Source organism: Exophiala spinifera (genome assembly GCF_000836115.1).
Source record: "Exophiala spinifera strain CBS 89968 unplaced genomic scaffold supercont1.4, whole genome shotgun sequence".
Taxonomy (NCBI): Eukaryota; Fungi; Ascomycota; class Eurotiomycetes; order Chaetothyriales; family Herpotrichiellaceae; genus Exophiala; species Exophiala spinifera.
Window position 1 is genome coordinate 132,565 of NW_015622516.1, and position 25,715 is coordinate 158,279.

The 25,715-nt window shown below is 51.5% G+C and overlaps 9 protein-coding genes across 9 annotated transcripts; 6 read left to right on the top strand and 3 right to left on the bottom strand.

Annotated features, from left to right (window-relative positions):
- Positions 1 to 271: 271 nt before the first annotated feature.
- PV08_05233 (uncharacterized protein) lies at positions 272 to 1,173 on the top strand (the record flags this gene model as incomplete). The annotated part of the gene is made up of 3 exons (XM_016379577.1): positions 272 to 587; positions 714 to 1,060; positions 1,123 to 1,173. 3 exons carry the CDS (start codon positions 272 to 274, stop codon positions 1,171 to 1,173), a joined length of 714 nt encoding a protein of 237 aa, XP_016235404.1.
- A 513-nt stretch (positions 1,174 to 1,686) lies between these two features.
- On the top strand, positions 1,687 to 3,002 carry PV08_05234 (uncharacterized protein; the record flags this gene model as incomplete). The annotated part of the gene is made up of 3 exons (XM_016379578.1): positions 1,687 to 1,750; positions 1,802 to 2,800; positions 2,851 to 3,002. 3 exons carry the CDS (start codon positions 1,687 to 1,689, stop codon positions 3,000 to 3,002), a joined length of 1,215 nt encoding a protein of 404 aa, XP_016235405.1.
- A 175-nt stretch (positions 3,003 to 3,177) lies between these two features.
- PV08_05235 (uncharacterized protein) lies at positions 3,178 to 3,753 on the bottom strand (the record flags this gene model as incomplete). Its single annotated transcript, XM_016379579.1, has 1 exon — positions 3,178 to 3,753. One exon carries the CDS (start codon positions 3,751 to 3,753, stop codon positions 3,178 to 3,180), a length of 576 nt encoding a protein of 191 aa, XP_016235406.1.
- Positions 3,754 to 8,045: 4,292 nt separating this feature from the next.
- On the bottom strand, positions 8,046 to 11,456 carry PV08_05236 (uncharacterized protein; the record flags this gene model as incomplete). Its single annotated transcript, XM_016379580.1, has 1 exon — positions 8,046 to 11,456. One exon carries the CDS (start codon positions 11,454 to 11,456, stop codon positions 8,046 to 8,048), a length of 3,411 nt encoding a protein of 1,136 aa, XP_016235407.1.
- A 1,374-nt stretch (positions 11,457 to 12,830) lies between these two features.
- On the top strand, positions 12,831 to 13,376 carry PV08_05237 (uncharacterized protein; the record flags this gene model as incomplete). The annotated part of the gene is made up of 1 exon (XM_016379581.1): positions 12,831 to 13,376. One exon carries the CDS (start codon positions 12,831 to 12,833, stop codon positions 13,374 to 13,376), a length of 546 nt encoding a protein of 181 aa, XP_016235408.1.
- A 1,088-nt stretch (positions 13,377 to 14,464) lies between these two features.
- On the top strand, positions 14,465 to 16,201 carry PV08_05238 (uncharacterized protein; the record flags this gene model as incomplete). The annotated part of the gene is made up of 1 exon (XM_016379582.1): positions 14,465 to 16,201. The coding sequence occupies one exon, from the start codon at positions 14,465 to 14,467 to the stop codon at positions 16,199 to 16,201; it is 1,737 nt and encodes a 578-aa protein (XP_016235409.1).
- Positions 16,202 to 17,060: 859 nt separating this feature from the next.
- Positions 17,061 to 17,669, bottom strand: PV08_05239 (sorting nexin-3; the record flags this gene model as incomplete). The annotated part of the gene is made up of 3 exons (XM_016379583.1): positions 17,061 to 17,089; positions 17,166 to 17,490; positions 17,592 to 17,669. 3 exons carry the CDS (start codon positions 17,667 to 17,669, stop codon positions 17,061 to 17,063), a joined length of 432 nt encoding a protein of 143 aa, XP_016235410.1.
- Positions 17,670 to 18,120: 451 nt separating this feature from the next.
- PV08_05240 (uncharacterized protein) lies at positions 18,121 to 21,376 on the top strand (the record flags this gene model as incomplete). Its single annotated transcript, XM_016379584.1, has 2 exons — positions 18,121 to 19,054; positions 19,107 to 21,376. The coding sequence occupies 2 exons, from the start codon at positions 18,121 to 18,123 to the stop codon at positions 21,374 to 21,376; spliced, it is 3,204 nt and encodes a 1,067-aa protein (XP_016235411.1).
- A 724-nt stretch (positions 21,377 to 22,100) lies between these two features.
- On the top strand, positions 22,101 to 25,613 carry PV08_05241 (uncharacterized protein; the record flags this gene model as incomplete). The annotated part of the gene is made up of 8 exons (XM_016379585.1): positions 22,101 to 22,201; positions 22,287 to 22,319; positions 22,365 to 22,488; positions 22,551 to 22,747; positions 22,805 to 22,920; positions 22,974 to 23,845; positions 23,899 to 25,028; positions 25,112 to 25,613. The coding sequence occupies 8 exons, from the start codon at positions 22,101 to 22,103 to the stop codon at positions 25,611 to 25,613; spliced, it is 3,075 nt and encodes a 1,024-aa protein (XP_016235412.1).
- Between the last annotated feature and the right edge of the window lie 102 nt (positions 25,614 to 25,715).

Sequence of the window (25,715 nt, forward strand, 5' to 3'; positions counted from 1 at the left end):
AGGTGGTCTCTACTTTTGGATCTCCTTGCTTCTGATCTGATGTCAATTCTTGAACCCTTCGTCCCTTGGTCCCTTTACCTACCACGTTGAAGAATATTGGTTCTGTCTTGGCCTCTGCTGATCGTCTCGGGTGCCGCTGGTATCCATGGCGTCTGTTCCGAAGACGGTTCTCATCACAGGCTGTAGCGAAGGAGGGATTGGCGCGGCAATAGCAAGTTGCTATCAACAACGCGGATATCATGTCTTTGCCACAGCCAGATCATTGTCAAAGATGGCGGGGCTGTCCAGCCTTCCCAACGTAACGTGTCTGGAACTGGATGTGACATCGCAGTCGAGCATCGACAATGCAGTTGCAACTGTCCGAGAGACAGCAGGAGGACGTTTGGACGGCCTGGTTAACAATGCTGGTGCGGCAATCATGGGACCTGCGATCGACACTGATATGCTGCAAGCTCGGCGATTATTCGATGTGAACTACTGGGGCATGGTTGCCATGACGAAGGCGTTTGCTGAGATGCTCATCGCAGCGCAGGGGGCGGTAGTGAACATAGGCTCCATTTCGGGAGTATTGAATGCGCCTTTTACCAGTATGCCAAAGACTCCTCTTCCTCCCCCTCACCCTCTTCCTCATCCTCATCCTCATACCTAAATCACTTCATGCCCTTCTGTCGTGCGATGACTGAGATGGGAGGTGGGCTAATCACACCGCCCAGGCATGTACGCGGCGTCCAAGTCAGCAACCCTGACCTACAGTGAAACATTGCGTCTGGAGTTTGCCCCGTTCAAAGTCAAAGTGCTGACTGTGGTGGCCGGCGTTGTCAAGAGTCATATCGGCGACAACACGCACGTCAGTATTCCCCAGGAATCGCTTTACCGGGACGCGAAGGAGGCGCTGGATGAGCGGGTGAAGAATGCCGGAGCGTCAGTACAGGTGACGGCGGAGCGCTTTGCTGAACAGCTTGTTCGTGCGGTGGAACTTGGGCAAAGCGGGCAGATATGGATTGGTGGCAGTGCTGGGACGGTCAAGATGATGAGGAACTTACTCCCTGCGAGTATTCTGGTAAGTAGTCGGTTTTCGGCATGGGCGAGATTGAATGTTTGCTAATTAGCTGGTCGCAATAGGATCGACTTGTCTCACAGGGAACAGGACTGGAAAAGGTGAAGAAGGATTAGCCCAGAGCAAAACGGGACAATGCGCTGTAAATATTTGTGCGTCCAGGCGATCCATCTATGAGCACTGTCAGCTTAACCTTGACAACGCTGGCTGAGGCTTGTTGAGGCCTCACGCGCAGCCTCGTACCTAACCCGACGCAATTAGGTGCATTGTACGGGTTTCAAAGAGCCTTGGACACAAGGTGCATTGTCTGTAATCCTGGTACCTCCGAAACATAAGGCACTAGTCGGGTAGTTAGGCCTAGACGCCCATTAAAAGACAGCCGCACGTTAAGCACGGGTTTACTGAGTTAGCACTACGTGGCAACCACAGCCGCCTAAGCGCGGCCACTAAAATAATGTCTTCAATGGCGGTGTCGGACGGAACGATCCAAAGTTAAAGCGTACTCCATACTAAGGTACGTTACCTGGCTTGCATTTCTACTATTGTACCTATATACCTTCCTATCCACTGCCTGCTCACGCATACCAATCTCCTTTGAGTCGTTCTCTTCCAGACCAGACATAATATCAATGCCACTTCCCGAGCGCATCAGTGTCAAGAGGCGCCGATCTCAAGAGCCCGTTGATACTTTATGTAAGCTTGTACCCTCCACATCTGTCCGGAATTGTTCTGACTCTAGTCTAGATCTCGAACACGGCACTGTCCCTGACAGAAAACGGAGGGTCACAGACTTCTACTTCCAACGGCTCAGCCATGATCCCATAGCTCCTATATCCTCCCGCAATGCACCTTCCGTTCCCCTCGATCCTCCCAAAACCTCAGCCGATGGCATTCCAGCAATACGGCCCACGGCGCCTGGAGATGATAAGAAGGACTTTGAGAGACTGAGAAGAAACTTGGAAGCAAATGAGGCTGCTGGAAGAGTGGTGATCAAGCCAGAGACGCCTGCCGACATAACCAGCCAGTCTGCGCCAACGACACCCGTTTCAAAAGCAAAGCTAGAGTCTGCGAGACGTTTCCATCTTGCCCGTCATCTCGCCCCTGGACTGGGTCTGGGTCCAAATTCATCTGGCAGCATCAGGAAGCAGAAGCTCTCAATCCGACCTCCTCTAGCCACCTTTGTTGAGAGGCTTGGTGTGAAGTTTCGTCATGAGGAAAATCCATTATACGGAGGAACGCCGGTTGACAAAATATTAGATGTGGCCCCGGGCGGAGCGTCGGCTGAACCCAAAGAATCAGATGTCAAAGCATTGCAGGCGGCCCAGCGACATGCTACTAGCACATTCCTTCAAAATGTCCCCAACAGTGTTAGGGAGGGCCACTCAATCAAAGACCATCCAAGTACTTGGGACCACGAATCTGACCAATTGGCGGACGAGCTGGCCGCCCTGGCTATGGAATTAGATCCTGAAGCCAAAGAGCGGCAAGAGCGGCAAGAGCGCGAAGACCCTCCTGCTTCAATCCCTGTGTCAAAGGATACTGAAATGAGCTTCCGCGACCGCGAGGAAGATTATATTTATGAGACATATGTTCGTGTGCGTTACGATGACGAGACAGAGCGCTTGCTTGACTTGCCTGATGCCAACATCGGACTGCTCGTGATCGACGAAGAGGACGAGGATTTGTGGCAGAGATACGTCAACAGTGACGATGACACAGACTGGGACGACGAAGATTCTAATGGTAAGCAGACACTGTCACTGTCGCCAAGCACTATTATTGATGCTACATAGCTGAAGACAACCCTGCGAATGACTATCCTGAGGATGAACTCAGCTCGGACGACGAGTTCGGATTCAACCCCTATAAGCATCGTCAACATGCTTCGGAGGACGAAGCTTTTGACGAAGATGACTTTGACAAAATTGACAGCAATAGGTGGTAGAAAGACGCTGCCCAAAGCGCAGCCGGCACGCCAGTTGTCCTTGCATTTGATGCTCCGCCACAACCAAGAGAAGAATGAATCATTGTCTTTTGAATCTCAATCCCAGTCCTTGCAAGTATAAGGCGTGCCAGCTCTCCCAAAGGCATCGATACATTTGCAGAATATGGTCGGGGACTCAGCACGGTTGATCCCCGATATTCCCTATTGTCTTTTCTTGCTTTTGGCCTCTCGGTTTTCTGGGACTCGCTCGCAGGATGGGTATGCCGATGTCCGCCAGATGGTGTGGTAACATCCAGGTGAATCTCCTGTTGGTACAATCGAGAACACCGAACTTCTCGATCTCACCCCCTGTTATTCGACCATGTCGGGCTTGTTCACGAATTTTCTTGACGTTGTACTGATTCAGAGCTCGGTAAAAGCGACACTGAAGGCCGCCCTTGTTCCTATCCTCTGGAAAGAAACAGTTGTAAGCGTTGGTGACTTTGTCCCACGGCATATCGAGATCGACCCGATGGTACCAGACGAAAAACATCTTCTCCTCTGTGTACTTCTCTCGTGGCGGACTTCTGGATATCCTTGCGTTGGGGTTTCCTTCGCTGAGGAATTCCTCGTTGGATGAATCCTCGTCGGTGTATTCTTCCTTGGGAAATACATTCTTTGGGGATTGTTCGTTGAGAAGAAAATCAATACACAGACGAGAATCGCTGTCGTTTGAGCCAACACTCGACGGCGGCGAATAAGGGTATCTCATACTGTGAAAATGGTCCGAAATGAGGGAGCAAGATTAACACCTTTGATGCACTAAACACTCCCCAGGTTGAAGGATGGCAGAAACTGGCCGCGTCCTTGGATGTAAAGGGCATGGCCATAAATACCGTGGCTCAATGACCGGAGAGAGTTGTAACCACGGATTATGAACCACGAATGATGTATCTTATGACCCAGATCAAGCCCCGAGATGATACATATACCGCGCCATCCTACCTTGCCTGCGAGAATCCATCAGACTAAAACCCCTGCTACAGATCTCCTTCACCATCCGAACTTGCGCCTTCGCTTCCGTGAGTGACTGGAGGAGCACGATTGCTCTGGTGCGGAGCCCGAATACGAGATGTCTTTGGTCTATCATGCCGGATAACATGGCAAACGCGCTACTGAACATTGCCAACGGCGACCGGGGGCTAAATGTCAACGGCTGCCGCGCATCGTCCTTCTTTAAGCGGCTGAGGAAGGCCACTTCTCCTCCTTGAACCGATTACCGCGTTCGCAGCGCGATTTCAGTAGCGCCAGAAGCGGAAGCTAAATACGCGTGCGGTTATGGTGGTCAGAATTTCCCTTCAAGATCCAGGGTGGCAATGGGATTCTCAAACGGCAGCTAATATTGCCATTCTCACGTTATTGAAGACTCGAAGACCCCCTGTTTGGTCTTTCGCGTCTATGCCACAGAGGGCCAGCTGCCAGAGCTGCAGCCTGCATCACGAGGCCACCATCACAGATAAATACTGAGGCAGATCGACAAGCCTCAGTCTGTCATGGCGTTGTGCTATGTACAGTACGTGATCTCAAATGATACCAGATTTGCCTGCGTCGAACCAATGATCAAGCGTACCGTGTGGTAAGTCACACGTCAAGCCTTTCCGTTCGGATTTTGTGTTGTTGCTCAGCTGGCAACCTGAAGGGGCATATTGTTTGGATCTGTCTCTGATTCGAGAACCATTCAGTTCGGAGGTTGCATTCCACGGAGCAACCTCTTGAAGTCTCCTCACTCTACCAAGACGCTAGTTTTATGATGACACGAACTTGCTAGCCCTGCCAGTGACAACTTGAAGTCAGACTCCGCCTTGCTCAAAACACCATGGTCGGATGGCCAGAGCGACTCTGACGCCGTTCCCAGGCCGCTCGTTCGGGAGGTTTGAGCAGATCATCATTGGGGAGGAGGAAATTGTCCAAACACTTCTTTTGCTTGATTTGACCTCGTTGCTGACCCCAAATGTTCGCTCAAATTGCCGCATGGAATGGCGACGCTAGCTGCTCGACTGTGCTTGAACGCCAAAGTGCAGATATTGGGCATGGATCACAGCAGCCTTGTCCGAGTCTTCGTTGCTAATCATAAGGTGGGCTCGTGCAAGGATGCCACCCCCATTATTATCCCGGGGTTTGAACAACCCGTGTTAGGTGGGCAGTCTAGTTGAATGAGGCGATAGAGTCACAGCCCAGCACCATAGATGGCTCAAGTCCCCACCACTCATTGGGCATGTGTGGCACGCAACCACCAAAGAACCGACCCGCAAGTCCCTAGCAGCAGTTGCTCGGCAAGGAGGGGGCATCGGAGGGCTGCGATGGCTTCGTCATGAAGCCGCTTTCTCATGCGCGCTCTGCAGGACTGGAAGCGCACCGCACAGGTGATCTATTCTCGCATGACAGCCAATCGCGGATGGGCCGAACATCAAAAAGACCTAGGGCGTCAGCCATCGATCCGGATCTTGTTTGGCTGCATCGAAGAATAACCCTCACATTCAGGGCCGCCCCTCTCGCGGCTGCATGAATTGGCGCTATTTTGGACCCAATCTCCTCCCACTCCCAATCACCCGTATTGAGAAACGAGGTCCCAATTCGAGTCCCTCTACTTCACGAACCCTGGCCCTGGTTCTTCTGATACAAGCGCGACATGACACCCCAAAATACAATTCCCTCAGAGCGCACAGATCATTTTCTCTAGCTCTCTTCCAGTGCGTTCATTTGAAAGCAACTAATGCCTGCACCGCTCCTGTCTTGCGACCTGCCGAAGATGCCCTCCTCTGGTTGAGAGTACGCTGTCTCCTTCAACAATCAGTTGCCATATTACCGGGCCATGAGTTGGACGTAAAGCAGGTATCAACGTCAATGGTGCGGCCCAAGCAGCTCGTTGTTGACGGAGGTGTTGAACACGAGGCTGAAAGGACTAAGGACTTTGGTCTTTACAGCAACCCCACTGACGAGGGCTGACGCCATGCAAAATGCTGAGAATTCAGTGATCAACGGTCAACGATAATGGTGCTACGGCGCTTATTCCCACACTGTCTAACGCTAAGTTCATGATTGTGTGAATCAGAGGCGATCATGCCCCGAATCTCAAAAATCCATTCGTAATCAACCAGGCTCAGTCTCTTGTGACACGTGCATGATGTCGGCGCCTAACTTTCGTCTGCAGCCGGCGGACAGGGATCCACAACCTCCATTGCCCCTTGGTTGGTACACGCAGGGGACGCTCAGGATAGACCCAGCTATTCACGTCTGCCTGCTAGGTTCATTTGTCATGCTATGCTGTACGATTTGTATGAAGAAATGCCCACGACGGTAACTAGGTTGGAGGAGATTGCGACTGACCACGTTTTGGAAGTACAAACCAAAGCTCGACGCGTCTGTTCGCACCATCCCTCTATGTACCCGCGACAACGGCTGATGAAGGCAAACGACCTTGTCTGAAGAAGACGAATTGCTTCTTTGGGCCTATGATTTCAAGACACTCCCTGATTCCTTACTGGGGAGGGGAGCAGCACGACTGACACAGCGAGGGCATTTTTTGCCCACGGTGGTTTTTACATTTCTGGACAGAATTAGGACCCTTTTGATAGCTGGATGGGTCTGTGAGACTGTAACCAGTGAGTGCCACATGTCGACAAGCCTGGAAAACCGACACTGGATCGTTGAAAGAGACTGGATCTTGTGCGGACTTCTCACAGAGTCAATCAAGTATTTGAGTTTCCGGGACACATCGTCCAGTGCCCGGTGATTACCAGGCCCGATGCAAAAGTACACAATCACGTGTGGAGGCAGTCGGCGAAGGAAAGTCAATGCATTGGCGAACGGTCTGTTGTTAATCCTTTGGCAGCTCCTCGGGCGAGAATTACCATTGGCTGTGGAAGGGACCTTGAGTTTTGTTTTCGAGCCGGCTCAGAGTAAGCGAAACTCGTTAGTTGTCTATCGCTCACCAGCTCGCCACCAGCATGTGCAATTTTGAACTCTAGTTCAGTCAGCCGTCCGCCGCCACTTGAGCTATTAAGCGGCCTCCAGTTTCATCACTCGAAGCCGGCTGGCCCCAAGCAGGACGGTTCTTGTAGAACGGATGCACTGCACCGAGGACGAGGGAGCTTGAAGACTGCAGCAAAGATGGATGACATGTACCGTGTTGGGTCTGAGTTAGCTGAAGGTGACCGCGAGATTCTGTCGGATGCGCAAACACAGCGAAAAGCCACACAAACACCCCCTCCCCCCACACCGACCAGATGGCGGTCGGACAAGTCCCACGCGCAAAAGGTCGTCTCGACGATGCTGCCGCTGCATATTCGTTCCCTCTGTGGCCTGCCGAGGCGTGGCAGGCTGTCATATCATCAATCAGCGAAGCACCGAAATCTTCGAAACACCTGGAAAAACACTCCATTGTGTCGCAGCCAGTGGCTCACTCACCTACACACGGACAGTGTCGAAATCAGAAGATCCAAAAAGCGTATGAGAGAGGACACATGTATCCCCAACAAGGCGAGTTCACAGAAAAGGCACAAAGGACAAGATTCTACATCTTTTTGCAGTGTGATAGAGTGAGAAGATATATATTCGCTTCCTACTCCATATGATCAATCTTGCTCACCACTCACTATAGGCTTGAAATATTTTTTTTTATCGAAATGCCCTTCTGTCTTGCAGATCATGCATGCTCCCCATGATTCCTTTTGATGGCCGATAAACCAGTAAGACAAAGGAAAAGAAATTCCATTTCGTGAAATGCAAAGTGCTGTTGAATTTCGGTTGCCTCGAAAGGCGAGAAGCTTTCTGGCTACATGATATGGCCAGAAAACGCCGAGAGAGACATCTCAAGTGTTTGCCATAGTCCTTGAGTTCGTAGAGCCTCGTCCATCGAGAAAGTACCCTCTAGGTGCCGCATCTTAAAAGGGTCTCAGCAGAAAAAGCCCCCGGGAAAGTTCCAGTGGCTAAGCCCGGGTGTAGATGGGCAACGGGTCGAACGCCTTCAGGACAAACATCTGTTCATCTCTATCTTTTGGTTAGTCACAGAATGCATGGCTGACGGGAATGACTTACTCTCCGACCCCGGCCACCGGAATGAACGGTCTGCATGGGTGGTGAGAAAAAGGACTGCTGCTGTGGATAATTGTACATGTTGTTTGGTATTGTCTGCGTGTAGTTTTGCGGTCCATATCCCGTCGACCCGATGACGGGACTTACAGGAAATGAAAGGGGCGAAGTTGAAGCATTCGGAATGGCGTGGAAGGGATCAACCGTTGATGGTGGCGTTGCATAGCCGGTATACCCGTTTGGCATGTATGCACTGTTCGATCGTTGTGCGCCATAATTGTGATATTGTGGCTGATATACTTGTTGATAGGGTACTTGGGAGAACGGTTGTTGCGGTGGGAAGTTATTCATATTGTACGCGGAAAACCCGAAGGAATCCGCCGAACCAGTGCGAATTGGACTCATATTGTTCTCGAAAGAATTGCCGTTCACAAAGCTGCCACTGAATTGGCGTTGAAAGCCTTGCTGCTGCATTCCGTTCAATGATTGATGTGGCTGTCGGCCTCTCTCGTTGAAGTTCTGGGAGCCATGGGATGGCTGTTGCTGTGCGTGAGGCTGACTTGGCCGGGAGGATAAGCCAACTTCATCCATGATTCGTTTGTAACCCTGGTTGGCCTGGGCCTTGATCTTCGTCAGGACCCTTGAGACATTTTGTATGACTTCAGGCCTCATAGTCTCGTCCAAGAAAGGGGTGGTCAAAATTTTGAAGATTAAAGTCACGCCGGAGGTTTGATCGCACAGAATCTGCTCCAAGACCGTGTCCTCAGAGCTGAAGAAAAGAGCTTTCAATACCATATCTCTAGCTTCCGGTTCGTTACGTTGATTTATCACCTTGAGCACCGTCAAGTAAGCAACCTTGTGAGTGCATAGTTGTACCAAGTGTGGGACGAGACGCGGCGCCAGCACAGATCGTCGACGAGGAAAAGTGCAAGTGTCGAGCAGCCAGGTCAGTAACAACGCACCATTGGCATTTTGAGCAAGCTGCACGCTATGCAAAGCAATCGCTGCAGCCATCAAGCGCTGCTGGCTTTTGGTGGCATGATGAGCTTCAAGGCAAGCTCGCATAGCCCTGGCACCGAATCGACCTTGAGCAATCTCCCAAAGCTGGCTGAGCATGGTTTCGAATATGAAATCGTTGTATGGTGGACCAAATCGGAGACAGCATTGGAGGACATAATTTCCGTATTGGTCTAGGAATAATGGCACGGTGTATGGACGTAGAGCGTTGACAATCATTCGAGTCTGGGCATCGGTCTTGCAGACTTCAATGATCTTCTGAGCAGCCCAGGTACCGTTCTTATGCACGCCGATTTCGGCAAGATGAGGAGCAATGCACGCTAACATCTGTTCTTTAGTCTGCTCAGAACAGTACTCGAACAATTTCTGAACCACAGTGTTCCCAAGATAATCTGAAGAAAGTTCGGCGATTTCTGGTAACATGTCAATGGCAGTCTGCTCAATCTCTTGCAATCCACAGGCTCCGTTGTCGATGCGCTTTCGGATGTCTCGTAACCTGGGGGCATCGTACATCCTGCCAGCGCTTGGCTCCGGAATCGGTGGTATCTCTTTCTCCAGCGACTGAAATTGGATGGCATTGTCAATATTTGCTGAGATCGCGGGCAGATCGCTTTGTTGTCCACCAAAGTCAACTACGATCTGTAGGATCTCAGGTTGCAAGTCAAGTAGGCGTTGGAACGAGGTTGGGGTAACTGCTTGCTGAGCGTTCGCAGATTCAGCACTGCCTCCGTTCCCATCTGTGGTATGTGAGGTTGTGAACGGATCCTGCTGACCATTGGCACCAGGTGGGGGCGTTGGGTTTTGAACAGGGGTCAGAGAGACAGAGGTTGGGGCTTTGGCAAAGCCAATCCGCACAGGTCCTGCACCTGGGAAAATTTCCTTCCCATTGAGGAGCTGACGCGCCCTCACAGCATGCTCGACTGTCTCGAAATTAACGAATCCACAGTTTTTATGCGTGAGCACTCTTGTCGACTCTATAGGACCGTATCGGCTGAATATGGCGTCCAAAGAAGACATGGTGGTGGAGTTAGGGATAGATCCTATCCATAAAGACCGTGAGAGCTGGACGTCGGAGTCTTCCATGCCATCGAATGCTGGAGGAGCGCCCTCACTCATGTTCAGGTTCTGGAGAGCTTCAGCAAGGGATGATTCATCAAGGTTGTTACCCTGCATATCAAAGCCGAGGTCCAGGTTTGTTTGGACCAAATTTCGAAGAGATGTGCGTTGGGGAGTTTCCACAAGCCCAGCGGTACGTGCTCGTGGTCGTGCAGCGCTTGCATTGACAGCAAAGGCCTGCACAGCTTGGTTGTGCAGGCGCACCTTTTCTTGAACACGTTCATACTCCGCTTCCAGCGCTGCAGCAGCTGATGGCGTCAACGTGCCACTCTGGAACATCGAGTAACCGGGGTCTTGGTTTTCCAGGCCGAACTTGGGTTCTGTGTTGACAGAAAATGACCTGAACCGACTAGAGTTACGCATATTTGAATTGGTCAGACCTTCCGACAGTCCGGATTCGTGAGCATGGGAAGCTTCATCGTTGCCTTGCCGCAATTCCATCAATCTTGACTGTTGTGGCGTTTCCACCAGCCCCAAGTAGTCAAGAGTACGTACGCCAGAGTCTGACATGCCATCCTTGGAGAAGCCTGGCTGCTGAGGCGAAGTCGGATCATCCGCCGAGCTGATGCTGGTCAAAGTAGCAGCCCGGGATCTGCTTCCCCAGCCGCTGCTAAAGGCATTCTGGCCAAATGCCCCAGATGAGCCAAGGAGGCTTGTTCTCTGTGGCATGCTACCAGCGCGCAGCCTAGATAAGAGAGCGGCATTCCCGGAGTTTAATGAGTTGGTCGACGTTGAGTAAAAGGCGGTCTCCGCCGCCGACGTCGAGCCGGGCCGAAATGGACTTGTAGAGGGCGTTGGTCGAGACGTTTTGGACGTGAGGACATTAACTCCGTTGATAGTTCCGACTGGCGAGATCCTTGAGGGCAACGTACCAGCTCGGCCTCTTCTAGCTGGGCTGTTGATGCCAGTCTCGGTGAGAGGAACTAAATCGGGAAACCCGTCTTGAGAAGGAGACTCTGGGATCTCGAAAAGAGGAGTTGAGGTGCCACTGGTTGGCGGTCCCCAGATATTGGGGGAGAGACCAGTTTGCGACTGCAATTCTCGGGTACGTTTGGGAAAGAGCCTCGAGGCTTGTTCATGTAGAGGAGAGCCAGCTCCAACTCTTGCACTCGACAAGCCGGCCAGCGCAGGTGAGGGTTTGGCACTGCCAAATGGAGACTTGGTAGTAGGGATCGAGGTAGGTTCAGAGACGGGATTCAACCCAGAGAGATTTATGTTGAGCTGACCTTCAGGGCGCATGGTTGGTGCCATGGTTCCTGCCGTTCGGACAGAGGTGGCCGAAGCTCGTTTTGTATGCCAGAGGATTATTTAGTGACGGTTGAGAGGTGACCTACTCGGCCAGACGAAGTATAGTATTATGATAGATCCCGTCCAGCTTGATTCTAATAGAAGAATAGAGGCAGGTCAAGAAGCGTTAATTGACGACGTATGATCGGTCGTCCTGGTCACAAAATGTGTATGCCAGACCGCAATGGAGGGTCGAAATGTATAGACCAAGAGATCGGACTGAGAGGAAATAGTGTATGTCTTAACTAAGATCTTCAATCATTCAGAGGGTCGAGCTGATTGTAAGGAATGAGCGATAGGGGGGTGTCGTTGCTCGGAAGTGGGAGGTGGTTGATCGCGCAGGATATTACTTTAGAGGCTCCAGGGCATGACGGTTAGGGACGGCGGGAGACAGTCAATGATGCTGTATTAACACAGAAAGATGTGAAGAAACGAAGCAGCGCCCCAGGGCTGGAACATTAGAGAAAGGTGCAAGTCAAGGAAAAAAGTGATGAAGGGTGGAAGAAGCGGTGGTGATGAATTAGGGGGTTGAGACACCAGGTGCAGGTTCAGGTCCCTTGTGAGAGGGAACTTCACTAGTGGTCACAGAGCACAAAGTACGGTACACCATAGAGCAGCAAGCAGTCATGCTAAAGACGCCTTAGGTAAGAAACCCCGGAAGGCAAGGATAAAGAACATGAATACTAATAAATGAAACAAGCTACGGAGTACATCAGGTACCTGATAGGTAGCTGGGTAGTTGGTTCTTGTATTCCGTAACAGGACGCGCAGCCGGAAGTGCTGGCAACGGGGTTTGGCTACTTGGTACAAGAAAGGTACCTACTCTACAAAAAGTGAGTCGAGGCACCGAGAGTCTCAAACAGGGCTTGATGAGCCTAAAGTTAGGCAGTATCAGCGCCTAAAGATGCCTGGGTACGGAGTACGCATGGCTGGGATATCTACCCTTAGCCTTACCTAGCTAAGGGCAGGTACTCCGTACCCTAGGTGCATAAGGCACAATAGACTCAACGTCTTCGGGGAACGAAGGTACGGATATCGCGTCTCAAGTTTTCTGGTAATAATACCTTACCTTGAGGCACTTGAGCTGCTCCATATTATTCGCTCCTCGTTTCTGCTTCCTGTTTGCTACCGGAGGGTAGCTTCGGACCCAACAGGCGCTTATTGGTACAAGAACTCCTCACGCCGTATTGCCTTTCAACAGCCCTTTGGGCTCAGCGTCGAGGGCTTTGCTCATCCGACCATTCCCTAGATCCTTGTCCCTGCTTGTGTCGTTGGCCACTCTCAAGTTACGCGGCTGGCCAACCGCCAAGATGGCGCAGAGCTGTCTCTCTAGGAACCATGGGACCTATGGCTGTGCTGCTTTGGCCGAGTTCAAAACTACCAACAACGACTCGACGAGGGATGAAACGTGCGCTGTCTGCCGACCATGATGCTCAATTTACCACCTTCATCCTGATTGCCGGATATCGCAGGACAGGTGGTCGATCATACGCGGCACTACCGAGAACTGCGACTAGTTTAAGAAAGTCTCTGCCTTTTGGTGGTCCTCTAACTGTTCCCACCTTCGAGGCTTATAAGTTCTGGGGACTTTTGCCCGCCGACGTTGGCGACAGAAACCTGAAACGCTGGTGTCGTGTTCCACTGCCACCCACGTTGCACCAGTCAAGGGCTTCGGGCATGCGACTCGTTCAATACAAGGCGCTGTGCGATGAGGAATGCCCTATCGTTTGCATTTGCGGGGATCTGGCTCGTTCAACAGGCGATTTGCCCCTGAGAGCTGCGTTGCTTTACCTCGTCACTGATTCACGAGATTCCAGAATTCCTCGCGTGGTCGAATGGAAGGCTTCCAGATATCCCAATTTCATCACCTGGCGAAGCGCGTAATACTGGCCTCCACCTGAGTGTAAGGCGTCTCACAGACTCACAACTATGCACACAGAGACTCAGTCTCACATCAGGTCCGTATGGCTCAGGAGACTATAGATGTCGGTAGCTATCTCGGTCAGGGCAAATGCACAGATTATGTGTCTCGACACGAAGAAGTTCCGGGAGCCTTTTCTGCGACAGTTAGGACGTCAAGATACTTTTTCGGAGACGGACACCAGCTTCCAAGACCTCACTCTCTGCTTTTGTCGTCGCTACTGTCGTAGGATACGACTTGGTACCTATCTATGTACCGAGTACCGGGAGCTCCTGTTTGCGAGTGCCCCGGAATCTGTTGCAATCACTCGCTCAGTTTCCGTACTCCCTGATCATCCAAATAAAACGTACATCGCGCCTCCGTAAGCTTGGTAAGATTTTGGGCCCTCAGAGAGGATCAATCACGAGAGCTGTGTGTGATTGCGTGCGATGCTCCAAGTCTTCGCGGCTTTTCCAGTTAGGGTACTCACAGGAATTTCGGGTTGGTGGCTTGTTCCTGAAACACAAGTTTCAGAAGCCTAAAAGCCATCGACTGATCGGGTGGTTCGTCGATCACTGAATTAATGCTGGCCGCTAAAGACGTCGTGTGCAGGCCGTGATCGAATGATATACGCAGTAAGCTGTTGACTCTATGTAGGCTTTCCTGGCTTGAAATTGCAGGGGAGGTCCCCAGTCTTCCTGGAGAGAGATGAGGGAGGCGGAGGAAGTCTTTGTTGACTGGTTGGATGGCTCCAAGAGATTGCCGATCCGATGTTCTTTCTCCTCTCGCAAGCTGCGGCCAGAGTCCAGCAAACATTGAACGAACGACGAACCGCACCAACGTGTGCTTGTCTCCATACGGATTTGTATCATAGCGATCCATTGGAAGCACAGATGTCGAGTCCAATGCTTCTCTCTTGATCGCCTTGCTTCGTCTCTTTAACGTTCATTTCTGCTGTTGACCTCTCCCTGTACCTATCTCGATGACCTCGACGACATCTCTACACCTCACCGAAGTGCCCTCCCTCACCGCTCTCCTAATATCTCGCCGGCGATGACCTTCCGCAGACACCATGAACGGTATGACCGAACCGTTACCTGGCCTCCTTGACGATCCTCAATTCCAGATCACGGATCTCCCCGCCCTCACCGACTTCCATATCGCTCCCCTTCGCAATCCGGCTCCCGCTCGCCATGGAAACGTCCCTTCGCCTCTCGAGCCGCTGGCCGACAACCTCCTGCACAGCACTCGGAATGGCAAGAACCAAAAGCCAGTGGATGGTAGCAATGAGAAGAAGCGTGCGCCGAAAATCACACCAAATGACGTCCTCCTGGCTCGCGAAGCAAAGAAGCCCCATCTCGCAATCAGCGAACTTGTTGATGCCAATAACCAAATTGCCCCCATGCAGCTTCCATCGTTCATCAGTTTGTCTGTTGTCGAGAAATCCCCGATTCAAGCACCAAGTTCTCTGGAACCCGTGTCCAAGCGCGCCAGGCTTGATGACAACGATCACATATCGCTTGATCTAGTTCGACGACTGCCTCGCCCTGCTCAGAAAGATGACCGCCAGAGCAGACCGGCCCCTTTACTGCCGGCCATGGTCACCGGATTGCACGAACCTCCTCCCTCTGCGGCTTTACTGCCCTCTATCGACGTAGACTCACGACCGACACTTTCACGAAGCACGACTTCGAAAATCCACGTCAAGGACATACTGACGGAGCCGGACAATGTGGGAGCCACTGCTTCAACATCACGATCTGTTGTCAGAAATCAGAAGGAGGTTGAACAAACCATCGAAGCTGGCCCAAGCAGCCAGCCGTCCAAGCCTCAAACCCTGAACGAAGCAGTTGCGCCGCCGGCTACCTCGGACGATAAGAAACAAGTACGGAGACCTCGGCGAAGATGGTCGGACAACGAGACCATGGACCTTCTTGCAGGTGTAAGGAAGTATGGCGTTGGCAAGTGGAAGCAAATCCTTGTTGATCCCGACTTCAATTTTGTCGGCCGAAGTTCTGTAGACCTCAAGGACCGTTACAGAGTGTGTGCCGCAAACAATAACATCGCCAAATACGGTCCCTCACCGAGGAGAAGCCCATCTGCCACCGATCTGTCTGCGGCGAGCGCTCCAGGCGGCATTGCTCGAGACAGTGCTTCTCCTGAACATATTTTGCCAACAAGCCCTCCGGCAAGTCTAGAACAACCTCAGAGACAACGACGCCGGAGGCGCGTGTGGACTGATTATGAAGACTCCAATCTTCTAAAAGGCGTGGCTAGACACGGCTTCCAGTGGACTGCCATTCACGACGATCGAGATCTCGACCTTGGACACCGAAAAGCAACCGACCTACGTGATCGGATTCGCAATAGATTTCCCGACGGGTACAAGCATGCAGAGACCGCGCCATTGAGGTCTGAGGTCAAGAAAGCAGCGCAACGGCAGGAGCATCCTTCTGCCGTAGCAACGGGCATGGAATCTACCAGTGCAGCTGCACCAAAAAAGACCCCGGAACCGCGATCCAAAGCAGCCATTATTCTCCCGGTGTCTACTGGCGGCACTTCGACCTGGGCACGAACCGCTGATGGGCAACCACATCGATCTATATCAAACACAACGCTAGCCATGTTACTGCGAGACGACAGCGACGGTGAGGTAGCCGAGCCCAGGGACAAGGCAGAAAAGGAAAGAGACAGAGACAGGGAACAACCCGGCGTAACTCTCCCGAGCTTCACACTGGGCGTTGACGACATGGATTGGGGAAATAATACTCTACCTCCACTGCATGAGTGGGACGAGATTGGAATCTGAGAACTGGGGGGTCCATCTCCCAGTCGAAGAGCAGACACCGGACATCGCAGTACAGGAGGACGGAACAGAATTGGTATCACAGAACGAAGAGACAGCCCCGAAAGAGAAAAAGAAGTTATTGCGTGAACCCAAACCGACACGAGCAGAAGGGATATAGTAACTCCTATACATGGTTGTTGGAGTTCGTTTTTGAGCAGGTTCTCATTTACCCCGGTGTGGTTCGAGTAATGGTTCGAGAAAGGATAGTATATAGATCTGTTGTTTTTCTTTTCTGGTGTGCGGTTTTTGATACCCCGGGAACGCGATGGGACATGGGATTATAGTTTCACTTTATAGGTTTGGAGCCCTCATTTGCATTCGGCATTCGATAGATAATGCGTCAAGAATGGCAGGTTATTGTACCTGAAGGAAATATCAATCATTATTTCATTCGCCCGATGACATTGCACTTTCACGCTGGCGCTTTTCTTCGAGCTTCTAGGCGGAATGCCGCTGCTGATATTCCAAACACAGCCATCGCCAGGCCGGACGTTTGATCCACGAGCACAAAACACACAATTGGTCACTGGTGAGAAATAGAACCAAGAGGATCCCCTATGAAGAAGAAAAGTCTTCGGGCACAGCAGCACTCGAAACCTCCATGCCCATACGCCACTCGCACAATGCTTCATGCTCAATTTGACGAGGAAAAGGCGGGTGTCCTTTACCTAGAATCTTGACGAGTGTCACCACCAAACGCGCCAAATCTTTGAAAAGCACGTCACTCGTTGCTCGTTCTTCGTGATCCCGGTCGCTGGCCACACCGGAGCGCTCATGTCCAAACAGTACATCATTTTCAAGAGGCCGCCTTTGCTCGAAACTACCACGCATTGCGATCCCAATTAGGATCTGAAACTTGTCAGTACAACTAAGCCGTCACCGCGCCTGGGTTCCGCCAGCGTGCTGGAGCATGCCTCCTGCTTACCTTGTATGAATGCACCCAAAACTTTGCTACCCGTCTGCAGAAGTGGGTGACCCACGACAATCTGTAGAAACCGCTGGAGACCCTCTCTTCTATGCTCGATGACATCGTCAGAGAAGCGGTTGGTGAATACTTTGCCGGGTAACGGGGGGATTGTGACCCGCGCGCTTTCCCGCTCTAGGATGTCGCGGAAGTACTCGAAATCAGAATAGCGGCGGCGAACCACAGAATGCCGCAGCTTGAAGGCTGGGATGTTCGTGCGCGTGTGGATTTCATAGGAGGTGTACATGTTTCGAGGAGAGGAGCCATGTGTCTGAGGGTTTTTTACCTAGGAACCAGGTCGCATCAGCAGTCGATCTCACTGCAAAGTTCAGCGCTGCACCGGCTCTTTGAAGAGTGGCGAGGGGCGCAAGAGCAACAGTAACACACCTCGATCTCGAGGAAGTTCTCGGGAGGACCGTAAATCTCTTCGAACGTCTGTTGACGGGATTCCGGGAGAGCCTGCATTGCGACTGAGGTTGGCGGGGTTGAGGATGGTGTGACAGTGTCGCGTGAACTGGTTGGAGGAGCAGCTTGAGAGGGTTTGAACGGGGATATGAGGAGAGTTGTTCAAATAATGGATCAGCGGCGAGAGGTGCTTATAGTAGCATGAAGATGGAAAGGGTTTCAAACCTACAGAGGTCGAGGTAGTTCAAAGACGAGTTAGGTATATACCTATCATGCCCGCGTCAAATGTGTCGTCGAGAAGTTTCCTTGACTGCGCCTGGTGAGAGCCCGACGGCTTCCCACCCGCCGCTTTATCCCCCGCGTCCACCCAGGGCAATCCCGAGCGCGCTAACCTCTTTTACGGCCTGAACTCCGGTTAATCTCATACATTGAAAAAAATAGTTGTACCTCTTTTGACTGTTCATTCTATCCTCGTCCCACCACTGTGTACTCAGTCCATCAGCATCTCACAATGTCAAAGAAGAGAAAGAGAGAGCCCGACTTTGAGCTTATTCAGGTCTACGAGGACTTGGCCGAATTGGACGAAAATGTTCGCCTCAAAGCCGCCAACACCCTGGTCACTAAGATTCTCAAGCCAGGAGTGTCCAGCGACGACCAGATAAAACCCCTTCTAACCCGTTTATTTCGTGGACTATGCAGTGGTCGTAAAGCTGCCCGACTCGGGTTTTCTTTTGCTTTGACCGAGCTTCTTCGCCACCTTTCACCGAGCGATGCGTGGCCTCCTGCTACGATCGTTGACATGTTGGAGAGCTTGACTGTACCAGAAACTGGGACTACTGCCGACGAGGAGCGAAACCATTATTTTGGCAGACTATTCGGCATATCTGCCGTGTTTCGATCCGACATCCTCTTCAAGAATCCTGAACCTCTTCAATGGAGACGAGTGCTAGAGATGCTCTGCGATTTGGCAATACAGAAGCCATGGCTGAGACAGCAATGCGGCTGGATTATTATGGATCAAATTATTTCCGGTGACACAAATTCCTTGGAAGGATTTTCTGTTGACGCAGTGAAGGTCCTCGAAGCCAAGAAGATGATACGGTCACCTGAGGGTCTAGCAATTTGGTTGACTATCACAAAGCTCTTTCCTCGTGCAAAGTTGCCTAGTTCTGTCTGGAAGTACAAGGACCCGTTGGCAACTAAAGATGTCAGGCTTCTCGCCGATGTCCTCAAGGACGCACGGACTCTGCCTCAAGACGGCTCCGATACTGAAGCTCAAGGGTCTGCTGGCTGGTCACCGAAGTTGCATTTTGCCTGGGATGTTGTCCTCGCTGAATTGTTCCGAGAGGATAGAACGTTCCACGAGGTTAACAGGAAGGGCGCTGACAAGCCTTCAAAGCATGAGCGGATCACATTAGAAGTCTTCTGGCAGAAGGTTGTGGATGGTAAGTGACTTGTATGTTTGCGGAGTGGCACTGCTGACTCTTCGTTCACCAGAAAGCCTCTTTTCACCCACCAGTAGTCCTGAACGAAAATCTTGGGGATTTGCATTGTGGAACAGGCTTTTCATGACCGCACCACAGCATCTCTTGCGGTTTACCTTCACTCCTCAAGCGACATCGTGCCTGGTCGATGCACTGAAGGCTTCTCAGCATCTTCTCAGAAACAACGCCTTGAAAACGTCCGAGATGTTCCACTCCCGTTTTGATCAAAACGACAGGGTTTCCGCCTCTCAGCCAAGCCTGAGCGAAAGCTGCATGAAAGCTCTACTCCGCAGCGTCAATTATGGCGACTTTGACAAGCTAACCAAAACAAAAACCATGCAGAGTTTCTTCGATTCGGCCGATAACCACGGGCTCAAATTGCTGTCAGGCATCCTAATGTCCATCGCTACTGAGCATGTGCCAGATGAGGACAAAACGCAAGCCATTAGGCGACAGAGAACTGTCATAGATCTACAGTCTCAGCTCGTTGCATCCGTGCTTCGAAGTGCCCAGCAGAAAGGTGGGTCCCAGAATCCAGGAGATGTACAGATCGCCCAAAATGTCATGGAGGTATGGTTGATAGAGAGTGCTTCCATGCCAGGACCCGGTTTCTATTCCCCAGAGCTTCCCGAAGCAAGTCGGGAATATTTGAAAGAACGTTTGGCCATTGCATTTGAACAGACTCTGAAGCTCAAGGCTTTGGGCTATCGTGTTCTGACGGATACGATATTACGCCTGAAGCCTGTCGGTACAAATGATCAGTACATGGCTTCACGATTCGAGGATACCGTATATACGCTTGTGAACCAAGCCTGGAAGCGACTCAGCGACTTATCACAGAGCTTGGAAAGAACACCCTATCCAATCCCGACCGGCAAAGTCTCGACGCAGACCATTCCGAAGTCCTCAGATGGCCTTTGCTTGCTTTATTGTCTGATGCTTTTCCAGATCTACGTCGGTGAATCCGATGCTGTGGGAGTTTTGCAAGATGTTCTCGCATATGAGGAACACTGGGAAGGATTGAATTCGAAAGGGCCGAGAAGCCGAGAAGCACAAAATCCAGCCGACGCCATGGTGGAAGTTATCCTAAGCTTCGCTTCGAGGCCCTCGAAATTTTTGAGGATAATCACCCTCCAAATTTTCGAGGCGTTCGCACCTTTCGTTACTCGTGATGGTCTTAATTCCCTGTGTCGTATTCTAGAAACGAAGGAAAACATACAGGGCCAGCAAGAGATGTTCCAGGAGGAAGATGTCGATATGGAGGACAGTGAAGGAACGGGCGTGGACTCGGATGTAGAGGTCGACTCTCTCTCGCGTGCCTCTGGTTCTCCCTTCGGCGCTGATGAATCAAGCTCGCCATCAGAACAATTCTCACAGCATTCGACCGAGGCCTCAGATAAGCTTGATGACGAGGATGGTGAGGATGATGAGGATGGTGAGGATGATGAGGATGGTGAGGATGATGAGGATGGTGAGGATGATGAGGATGGTGAGGATGATGAGGATGGTGAAGATGGTGAGGATGGTGAGGATGACGAGGACGAAGAGGACGACGAGGACGACGAGGAAGACGAGGAGCTCGCTGCTTTCGACGCAGCACTTGCCTCCGCTCTGGGCACTCGTCGCTTGAATGGCAACGCTTTGGCAGACGAAGCTGACTCCAGATCTTCCTCCCATGCAGACATGGACGACGATGCGATGATGGAGCTCGACGCAAAACTGGCCGAGGTTTTCCGCGCGCGACACGAGAAACAATTACAGAACAAGAAAAAGGAAGCCAAAGAAGCCAAACAAAATGTGGTCAACTTCAAGAACCGCGTCCTTGATTTGATCGAATCATATCTCAAGCAGCAACGGAATAACCCTTTGACGCTTCGTCTGATCGAGTCCTTGCTGAAACTTGCAAGAACCACTCGATCAAAACAACTTGCAGACCGTGGATGTGGTATCTGGCGACAGTTCTATGCACGTAGCAAAGGCTCATCTGTGCCTTCTCTGGATGCGGATACTGCGGAAGACGATGCTTTCCGAATTCTGCGATCTGTTCACGATGAAGCATGCATGGAGTCGTCAAATGCACATGCAAAGGCTGCGGGCCAAGCAAGCATATTTCTTGCTAAGGTCCTGGTCAAGGCTGATCCGGCGAATCTTAGCTCTGTTGCCGAGATCTATTCTGCGACACAAAAGCGACAATTGACTGAGAAGAGATGTCGATTGCTACCAAATTTTTTCGATGACTGGAACAGCTGGTACCGGAGCGCACAAGAGAAATTGGCGAAGTGAGAAGCGTCAAGGTCTGGCAAATACCGCTTCTACTGCGGCTGCTGGGGCGTATTAATAGGAGAAGAGGAGTCAATAGATCTCTAGCAGGTCGAAATCAAGCACAGAACTCGTTTTGAAGGGCGTCCTGCAAGCTCTCATCTTTGCCTATCTGCACAATAGCAACAAATCTTTCTTCGTTCGGAAACCCACACATTTTCTGAGTTCTCGATACGAGGTCGACAGAGGGTGATGAAGGGTAAAAGCTGAAGAAGACGTTCACCAGCAGGCAGCCAGGCTAGACTCACTAGACTGCAACGGGATTCAGCTCCCCGTGTTGATTTCCGGGCCCTTTATGTAACCGACACCAACGACGTCGCCAAGATCAGCCGGCCCTGTTGCTGCCTATACCGGATTTAGTATGTGCATCATGCCACATGCTGAGCTCATGGATTACATGAGAAACATCCATGCCGTTGAGCGCAGTGAGATTCAAGGAATGGAATGAGGTCCCCGGGCATGAATTTGTCTCGATGTTTCGAAATGCTTTGCTTGTCTTTGTCTTTGTATCTTTTTCATTTGTTTTGCTCTCTTCTGCACACACACCTCTTTCTTGCAGTGTTGAAACCGCTCAACCACCTTTGGCAGCCAATATCGCCAGGTGCCTTACCTCTCTGGTTATACTATCCTCGTATGTGGAAGCTCAGCTGTCCCACCACTACCAGAGCGACGAAACCGGTCCGAGAATATGGCAGACGTCGTACGGCCTTCGAGGATGAAGAGAATCATGGATAGACTGGGTCTAAAGCTCGACCTCCCTACCGTCTTGTTAATGTTCAAGTACGTTGAGTACAACCAGCTCCGATCGATTGACCTAGATGATGTACCTGGCGAGTATCATACACAGTTGCAGTCCTAACATTGCTATCTCTAGGGGAGCGGTCGCACCCACTATCGGACTTGCGATGTATGTATTCTGAAGCTAGGGCGACCTTGGTGCTTACAATATCAGATACCAAGCCGACAGCGTGGCGGAGCGGTACAGCACTATCGGCTATTTAATCCCTATGATGTCCCTGTTTGTTGTTCCCATCCTGCCGCGAGCAAGATTTCTCCAGAACTTTTTTGTTACCTGCGTATGTCCGCGCACCGACCAGAACTACGTATCTGTTGGACATGGGCGACTGACGAGTCAAAGATCTTCACCTGTTTCGCGGCTGCAATCTCGTTGCTATATATGTGGACGGCCATCAAGGCCCGAGAGAATACGACACATTTGTCCGCAGAACAAATGCGAAATGGGCCCGTCCCGGGGGCTCAAGTGGTTTCGTACAATGCAGCAGCCAGTGCATGCCTTGCGGTGTGGTTCTTCTTCTGGTTATGGGCATATAACACGTATGCTTGCGATTTGGCAACATCGTTGTACTTCGAAACTGCTAATGAGTGACGCAGGTTTCGTGCATTTCGACCACCGTATTTCCTCCCCCTTATTGTCTTTTCGATTTACATCAACATAACTGCGACATATGGGTGCATATTTCCTACTATGGAACAAGCATATAGCCTGAGTATGATTTCGTTAAGATGGCAATTCATCCTTTGCTGATTCGTTTACGCACAGCAAGACGACTTCTGGACACTTTCTTCGTCGGCTTCGGCATCGCTTTTGCAGTCCACTTCGTGGTGATTCCTGTCACGACTCGAGATCTTGTCACAATTGTGCTCAACGAATATCTTCATCATCTCGGGTCGACATTCGGTGCTCAGGTTCAATTGATTGAATCGTTGCCCAGTCGCCAACTAGCAGCAAGTGCTAACGCTCGTAGCATTGGCAGTGACAGTGACAAGACTTCTACGGATCGAATCACGGAATGGCCAGAGGCGGACAAGTGGCGGGCTGCAATTGCAGCGGCAACTGAGTGCCAAGTCAAGATTCAATCTGAAATGCGCTATGTCAAGCGTGAAATTGCCTGGAGCAATTTGACCGCCAAAGATTTCGGCAGCGTGTCGAAACTTCTGCGTAATGTGCTTATTTCTACGGCTGGAATGGAAACCATCATTCAGGCTAATGACCGCTTGGAGAAGATGGGAGGTTGGACAACAGTCGAGATCAGCAAAGGAACGAGCTCTAATGTGGTCGAACAGGGCCAGGGAACGCAATCTTTGAGCCAACTATACCTACAGCTTCAACAACCATCACAGCAACTCATCAAGGCGATGACCGAAGGCCTTGATTATGCGTTCTTGACCCTCGGCTTCACCAAAAAGCCGGCTTTCGGCACAAAGGAAGATCTTGAAGCCCGGAAAGCGGCATCTGCTGATGGAAAAGGCTTCGCCGGCTACCTTGAAACTACTATCGACGACTTTCTCAAGGCACGAGAAGGACCCTTAAAGGACTGGTGCAATACAAATGGTCTGGACACGATTGCCGGGTCAGAGCCGCCCGCGGCCATCCAACAGCCCAGCCGTTCACAGCTGTACCTGACTCTCGATGTGAGTACCACACCAGATCGTTGTGGAAGACGTACGCTAAGAAGTCACGACAGCTTGAATTCTCCATCATTGCCACCGCCCGTGGCATTCTGGAATTGGTGCGATTCGCTGACTCTAAAGTCCAGGATGGCACATTGCAGCATAAACGGCTGATTGTGCCGAGCTGGAAAACACTCAAGAAATGGGGCAGGGCTTTGCTCAGCCGAGAAGACAGCAACCTTGACTATCAGACTTACAGTTATCGTAGCGGCACGCCAACTGTATACTTGGGTGATGCTCTAGGTGTCGAACGCGATCCCGAACACCTTCCTCCCGAGACCTGGTGGGAGAAGTTGACCGACTACTTGCGTCTCATTCCCAAGATTTGTGGATCGAAGGAATCGTGGTTTGGGTTCAAAGTGGCAACGGGAACCATGATTGTCGCTCTACCGTGCTACCTACGTAACTCACAGCATTTCTACATTGAGCAGCGTATCACCTGGGGCGCGATCATGGTCGCGATCAGCATGACTCAAACAGCGGGCTCGGGAATGTACGGCCAATTCCTGCGAGTATTTGGGACTTTCCTCTCCATGGTGTTCTCGTACATTGACTGGTACATCGTCAACGGTCACACTGCAGGCGTCATCGTGTTTGTCGGTGTCACCATGTTCCTGTACCATTACTTGCTGGTGACCAAACCAGACGATCCCGTCATTCCCATGATCGGTATGATCACCACCATGCTGATTGTCGGGTACGAACTGCAAGTGAAAAAGGTGGGCATCGCGATCTCCGAGTCAAACGGGCAGGTCTTCCATCCCATCTACGAACTGGCTCCGTACAGACTGGCCTGCGTGCTTGGCGGCGTGGGTGTTGCATGTCTTATGACATACTTCCCATCGGTGACGACTGCAAGAAGCGAGATGCGCAAAGACCTCGGCAACACGCTGTACCTGCTGGGCCACTACTACAGCCTGACGCACAAGACCTTGTCGCTGCGACTGAAGGGGCTCGGGGGGGATGCAGGCGACAAGAACAGTCCGATCCGGAAGGTCGAGAAAGCACGCCTTAAGCTCTTCGCCAAAGAGTTGATTCTGATTCAGGCCATGAAGAACCATCTCGTCTTCATCAAGTGGGAGCCTACATTCGGCGGGAAGTTCCCGAAAGAAACGTATGAGCGGCTACTAAATCACACGCAAAAGTAAGTGTCCTCCCCTCTCAAAAAGCCAGAGAAAGTATGAGCTTGCGACGGCCAGAGGCTGACCCTGCTGTTCCGCTGCACAGCATCCTCCGATTCACAGGTATGATGGCGTACGTGTCCAAGACGTTTTCGCAACTTCCCGACGGCGAACTTCCGGACTCGGCAGACGTCAATGGAGAGACAAAGAGCAGCTGGCTGAGGGACTTCAAGAGTCTCGTCACCTCGCTTGAACTGGCCTCTCACAACGTGACATCGATTCTTGCGATCCTGTCAAGCGCCATCGGCAGCGGCAAGCCCCTGCCGCCCTACCTCAGAGCCCCGGAGAGATTTCACATCGGCCAGATGTTGACGTCGCTGGATTCTGAGATCCTAAGCACCCGGCATGTTTGTGAGCCAGGCTACTCGGCCTACGCGGTCATCCAAGTCAGCACGACACTGCTTGAGGAGGATCTGGCGGATCTTCTCTCAGAAGCGAAAAAGCTGGTGGGCGAGGCGGATTTTGACCTCGACGTCGTGCAGCTGGACTACGAGAAGCGTGTGGGCGCGGACGTGCTCTCGCCTGCCACGCGGACGAAAGAGGACTGATTAACAAGAAGAGGCGGTGGCGGCGGTGGTGGTGTCTTCAAGGAAGGGGTTAGAGTATGCGTAGCGGACGAGTGCCCAGGGTGTGTCGGTCATTCTAAGACG